This window comes from Ciona intestinalis, chromosome 5 (assembly GCF_000224145.3).
Source record: "Ciona intestinalis chromosome 5, KH, whole genome shotgun sequence".
Taxonomy (NCBI): Eukaryota; Metazoa; Chordata; class Ascidiacea; order Phlebobranchia; family Cionidae; genus Ciona; species Ciona intestinalis.
In genome coordinates this window covers 1,106,873-1,113,137 of record NC_020170.2, presented here as the reverse complement: position 1 = coordinate 1,113,137, position 6,265 = coordinate 1,106,873, and the positions used below count along the sequence as shown (strand labels likewise).

Genomic DNA, 6,265 nt, shown 5'->3' with positions numbered 1-6,265 from the left:
TCCTAAAATTTATGTCTATTTACAAGTTATCATGCAGCTTTGTAGATACTTTATTCAGTGGTTGCTTTAACTGCTAGCCCACGATTTCCCACACTTTCGTACTAACGTTATTCACGATTGTATTATGAATATGAACTAAATTAAATTTAAAAGTTTTTATTTCATATTTTTCAGGGTACAAAGTGATTTCAATTGAGGAAGATCAAGTATTGCTTCACTGTGATGAACAATTATCAAAAACAAAGTTACAAAACACAATCCAAGCTTTAACTGTGTTGCAGTTGGTAAGTAATCAATTCTACACGTAAAAATTTACCTATAATTTTATATATATTAGGTGTTAAAGCTAGTTTGGTTTGTAAAACTGTTTCATACATTTGTCTTAATACTTTTAAAACCTGGTCCTTATAACATTGGTTTAGTTTTTATACAAATATTTATATTCGCCGCTACCATTATGGACGTATGTGTCCTTGGGCGAGACACTTAACGGTAATTGCTCCAACCCAGTGGTCACTAATGGGTTGTCTAAATTGTCATCAATATACAAACTACACATACATTATCTTATATATCATAAGAAGACATTGCGTATGTGAAAAAAAAAGAATATGCATGTTTTACCTGCTAAAGTTGCCCTGCAATAAAAAGAAGAATAAGTAACATTCATTTATTATTATTATATCATTATTTAGTTCAAAGTTTAATAATTAAGATAATAAGTAAAAATAATATATCACAATTTGTATAATAAAGTGCTTTGTTGTTCATACAACACATCTCAGCTGAAAACCCATTATTTTCTTTTTATTTTTCAGCACACAGAAAAAGTTGAATCTGTCACTCCTTAAAAACTACTGTGGTTTGAATTCTACTTATTTGCATAATATTTTTAATCCTTTGTTTCTATTTTAATTGATCAAAATTTCTTCTTTTTTTCTTGCACTGTTTCATTTTGTACCATTTTGTTTATTATATACCTCAAGGTGTCCTGTAAACCATTGTTGCCTTATAAAGCCATTTTATTATAAAATGGTGTCTTTTTGAGTTTAAATAAAACTTGTTTACATCATTAAAATTGACTTTGTTCAAATTTTAGCATTTAAAATCTTGTTTAGATTTGTAGCTATTTACATGAAGTATAGATAGACATAAAATACTGAAACCTTGACGAGGGGTTTTGATTGAAGACTCATAAATAAAACGATGGTGAAAAAAAGAGAAAAAAAATCAAGTTTGAAGTTCGAAATATAGCCTATAAAAGAAGAAAATTTGGTCGTCAGTGCGGATTTTGTTCATTCAATACAACCTGAAGTTTACGTTTTCAAGGTGGGCGTTTTTTTTGGTACAAGTTTTTTAACACCTGGGACACCATTTCATTCTATTTTTTTATCCGATATGGTAGTAAACAGAGAACAGTTAAAATATTATAAATCCGTATCCTTACGACTTTCGTATATTGTTGTTAACTGTTTAATACACGATGAAGATTTTGGGATATTATGTGTTAAACCCTACTATATAGTAGAATGGGGGAAGATGGGACACCTTTTCATACTATTTCTCGTCCCGCATGGTAGTAAACAAAAAACATTCAAAGAAATATAAAACCCTTAACCGTATCCGCACGACTCTAATAGACCGTTATTATTTGTTTAAAACATGGTCAGGGTGTTTGTATATTATGTGCTAAAGGTGTCCCATCTTCCCCCACACGACTATATATAAACCTCTAATTATACGTCTTGCCGACAATGTTTTTTGCAATTTTAATTGTATTTATAAAATCCTTAGCGATTTCTTTATTTGCCAACAGCACTCGACTTATTTTAGCGCTGTGTAAACGACACTTGAGAATTTCGTAGTTAATGAACTTGAAATTGCGGTTTTGAAGTGTTCTTTTGTTTGGTAACACGGGAAGGTTCCACGACGCTGCCCTAACACCGCGTTGCTCGTTTAACAGGAGACGCTTCTGTTAAGTAGGCGACATAAAGCTAAAAATTGTCTCAAATCGGTTTAAAAGTGTGCGGCTTGAACGTAAACACTTCCAGTGGTTGAATTCGTTAAGGTACACTTGTGTCAAAAGCCCGGCCCTCTGTCGAGTGGATTACGCAATGTTTTATCGCCTGCTGACGACGTGGGAGACACTTTACAGTTTACACAATCTCTGCACGCTCAAGTTTACATTATCCCCTCTGTATCGATGCTATGTACACTTTCTTATTTGCAGTGTACAAGGGAGCAAAAGGCGAGATGGAAATTTGACCTGTGGGTGAAAAAAGGATAGTTTGTTTCACGAGAAAAAGAACAGCTGAAGGTGTGTGTAATACGACACTTGAAGTAAAACCAGCGCTTTAACCAATCCAGTCTTCCGCCTTTTAACAAGCCTACCCTATTGTACTCATTGACAAGGGGAGAGCGATCGCGTCGACGAAAAAGGCCTCTTCTGTTTGCCCCCTCTCGACGAGGCCTGTTGCTACGCGCCCTGCGTCTATGGCAACAGGCGGGACAGAGGGCACGCTTGAGGTATTCAATCACTGCTGCTTGATCTGACGAAGCCATACTGCGACATACCTGCTAGGTAGATAGTTAGCGATCAATTTTTAGCGAAAGAAGCATTGAACGTAGAATCAAAGCGAAATGGAGGACACAGAACGAAAAACTGTGATGATTGCTGCAAGAGAAAGAGGCAAGCATTACATACCTGTTCTAATAAGATACCATTTGCATAAAAATGACATGTGGTCTGCGATAAACGGTTTGTGGGTTCGCCTTATTGAAGCAAGATAATGATAGGGTGTTTACTTATACTTACTATATTATGAAAATAATGACGTTTTTTGTATGACGCAATTACTCGGTTACGTTGCTGGGTATTAAGGTAAATAACCCCACCACATAAAAGAACGCATGCGTCATGCGACAGTCCGTGACGTCATTTTGGCCCGAAGTGCTTTACGCGAAGTAAAATTTTATTATTTTGCGAATGATAAGGTATTCGCTGAAAAATGCGAGGCTTTAACGCAAGAGATCTTTCAATGTGACAACGGGTAATTAGCATGTCATTTATCTCCCAGTAAAACCGTACGAGATGAACGATCAAACACAGTTCAAACAGACGCATGACTAGTTATCGATTTTTTTCACATCCCTGTCTATAATTATCGAACTCTAAACTTCAACTTTGCGCATGCTGTGTTTTGTAGAACTGCGATCTGTGCTGTACCTCGCTGATGAAGCAACACAAATAAACCATAGCAAATACCACACACGTAATTTGCTCTCTTCTTACCAAATTACACAATAAGGGAACGTTTACCGAGCAAATAAACCGCTGGGTAGTTAAGAAAACATCACGAGTCTGGCTTGTAGTTTACGCTCGAAGTATGTCGTTTTCTTTGCCAATTCGTGACTTGTTAATTGAGGCCATTGTAGCTGTTAAAAATTTGCACTTTTCAAACAATATTAAAGCTTTTGTGTAGATACTTTAAAGACGCATTACGCTTTTTTTTGTAATATAGCGATAATGACTTTCAATGTCTTACAGGACCGGGTCCGGGCAGATACGCTCTTCCTACGTCAGTTGGGTTCAAAGGACATGATTTCACGAAACACATGAAGCCTTCATACTCATTTGGGCAACGACTGGACAACTCGAGTAAGTCGAAAGTACAAACCTACATAATCGGATCCCAAAATCAATCGTTTCTGTAACGTTTTGCAAGAAATTATATTTCACAATCTATTTGACAGTTTTTTAGATTTATAAATTGTCTTCTTACCCGACGCCGCTTGGGTCGGTTAAAAATCTCGGACACTTAACGGTCATTTGCTCCAACCCAGTGCTCACTAATGGGTTGTACTAATTGTAAGCCACATAAAAAACGCGTCTGGTGACGTCACTTAATTAGCACCGTTAATGCGTAGGACGTCTTTAACATATACTTACAGTGAAACAACCTTTCGCGGCACAGCGCCTAGCGATGTTATAATAATGTCCCGATACATACTTAAGTGTGTATTACAGTGTAACTATAATGTATATAACCAAAAAAATTCTACTTCGCAGTGTTCTCTAAAGACGTGAGCCCAGGTCCAAAATATCACGTCAACCCTCGCTTTACGAGGTCGGGTCCTGAGGGAGAACCAAAATATTCAATGCTCGCAAGACAACCAGATCCAAGTGAGTAACGACATAACATAAGTGTGTTTTTTAAGGAACTTTTTTACAGGATACAAAAATCTTTGCTAAAAAAAATCTAACGGAATATATTTTATAAAAAAAAAATTATGTTCTAATTAGTATCGCGTGGTTTAATTATACTTTATATGTCTTAGAGATGTACGGTTTGCCTGATTAGGTCAAAATCAATTGTATTTTACAAACTATTAATCTGTTGTTTACGGTGCTACGTCTGTATTGATATAACGTTTACAATTCTTTAGTGTGAACGAAGACATTTCTGTGGTGAAATTATCTTTTTCTTTGATAAAAACATACGTAGGCTATGTGTGGGCTTTACAGATTCATTGTTTTGGTGCCATATGCTTTCAAAGCCTTTTTTGAAAAGAATTTACACAATGTAAGATTATACAGCCTTCCTTGTTTTACGGAAGGGGATATAATACCTTCCAGCGTCCGTATTGCATTTTTAACTTTGTTTGGACAACAAATGTACCAAGACTTTGAGAGCTTAAATCAAAACCCTGTGGAAATATTAAACCTTTTTTATTTGATCTGCAGATGTATTCCGCCCTCCGGGTCCAGGAACATACGACAATCACAGAGTTTTTCCCCAAGGAGAGCGTGCTGCGCCTGCCTACTCTATGGGCGGTCGAACGCGTTACCGCAAACGTGATTGCCACCCAGCAGCCAACGCATACACGCTTCCACAACTTGTAGGCCCGAAGATCATTAACAAATCAGCACACCCGGCTTACTCTATGACTGGGAGGTCAAATATCCATGGATTCGATGAGGATCTAGCACGCACTCCCGGCCCTGCTAAGTACAACGTAACGACACCGAATGCTTACCGCAACAAGCAGCCACTGTATTCAATGCTCGGGCGAAACATAATGCCAGGGGATAACACAAGGAAACCAGGCCCCGGAGCTCACTCGCCGGAGAAAGTATACATAAATAAAAGGAAAGCGCCTGTTGTTTCCATGGGGATCCGTCACTCTGAGTTCGTCTGTCCATTAATTATTGACGTAACCGACTAATATCATTCCCGGACTCCGTCCACCTTCGTCGCAACATCAAAAGGAATTGAAACAGACGAAAACTTTCTGTAAAATACAATCCGTCCAGACTAATCAAATGTACAGAATCACCTCCTACACAAACTTGATTGCCCACATTCACAAAGTTATAGATTTATCGACATTTCTTGTGTTCGTGTTACTCGCAGCCCATTAATATTGAATGAGATTATTCCAATACATCTACTAGAGCCAATATAAGAAACGAGTGCTGTTGCATTATAATATTTTGTGCTAACAACAAGTACAAACACCTCTTACGGTAATTTTGAAGAGACAACAACAACATGTGAACGTTACTTTCAACAACGCGAATGATGTAGTTATCTGCGCACGTCAAACTAGTAAAAAAACTGCGCATTGCACCTTTTAAAGTTAAACACTAATAGAAACGGTAAGTAAAAGGCAAAATTTGTTTTAACGTGACATTAAACACATGCCGGAATTCCTAGAAACGTATATGCGTGGAACTGTAAACTCATAAACGTGGTTAGAACATCGAATATCTCCTTCGTCGGCTAAACTTTAAAACGGAAGTGTTTCGACATCACAAGTTATTGTTGTGGACACGTGCACATTGTGGGATATTAACACTTGCTTATGCAAACAACGTCGCATATAGTATGCCAAAACAAATATTGTTACGTGAGTTACTTTCACAACTTAACCTATGCTTGTGTTTCAATGACACTTCATATTATTTCTCAAACATATAACTTTCTTTCTATATATATATAAGTAATGCTACAAGCAAATATTATGTAGACTTATATATTTGAAATTCAGTCCATAAAGCCATGTATTAAATATAAGACTAAGAAATTGCTATTTAGGCAGTAACACTGTACACAGATGTTATTATTTTAGTTATAAAAAAACTATTCTCCTTTACTTACAGACCGTAAAAATATAGTTATGGCTTTTATACTTCAGACAAATAAAAAAATCAGTCAATTGCTAAGGCATGGTTTATTCGTACATTTGAAAACATTTCGAAGGA

At 36.6% G+C, this 6,265-nt stretch overlaps 2 protein-coding genes across 2 annotated transcripts in view; both read left to right on the top strand.

Moving 5' to 3' along the window:
* The window catches only part of LOC100179612 (tetratricopeptide repeat protein 28), a 12,845-nt gene extending 11,778 nt beyond the window's left edge, over window positions 1-1,067 (top strand). Inside the window, exons 15-16 of the mRNA XM_026834636.1 lie at window positions 175-284; window positions 819-1,067. Coding sequence (XP_026690437.1) covers window positions 175-284; window positions 819-851 — 143 coding nt within the window. The 3' untranslated portion in view covers window positions 852-1,067. The remainder of the gene's footprint in view (window positions 1-174; window positions 285-818) is intronic.
* A 1,202-nt stretch (window positions 1,068-2,269) lies between these two features.
* Window positions 2,270-5,486, top strand: LOC100176480 (outer dense fiber protein 3-like). The gene is made up of 4 exons (XM_009860288.3): window positions 2,270-2,689; window positions 3,548-3,658; window positions 4,070-4,183; window positions 4,745-5,486. Exons 1-4 carry the CDS (start codon window positions 2,641-2,643, stop codon window positions 5,224-5,226), a joined length of 756 nt encoding a protein of 251 aa, XP_009858590.1. The 5' UTR covers window positions 2,270-2,640; the 3' UTR covers window positions 5,227-5,486.
* Window positions 5,487-6,265: the final 779 nt, after the last annotated feature.

Coding starts and splice junctions, on each gene's coding strand:
- LOC100176480 (XM_009860288.3), top strand. CDS start 2,641: ATGGAGGACACAGAACGAAAAACTGTGATGATTGCTGCAAGAGAAAGA. Junction 2,690..3,547: donor GATTGCTGCAAGAGAAAGAG/GCAAGCATTACA, acceptor AATGTCTTACAG/GACCGGGTCCGGGCAGATAC. Junction 3,659..4,069: donor GCAACGACTGGACAACTCGA/GTAAGTCGAAAG, acceptor TCTACTTCGCAG/TGTTCTCTAAAGACGTGAGC.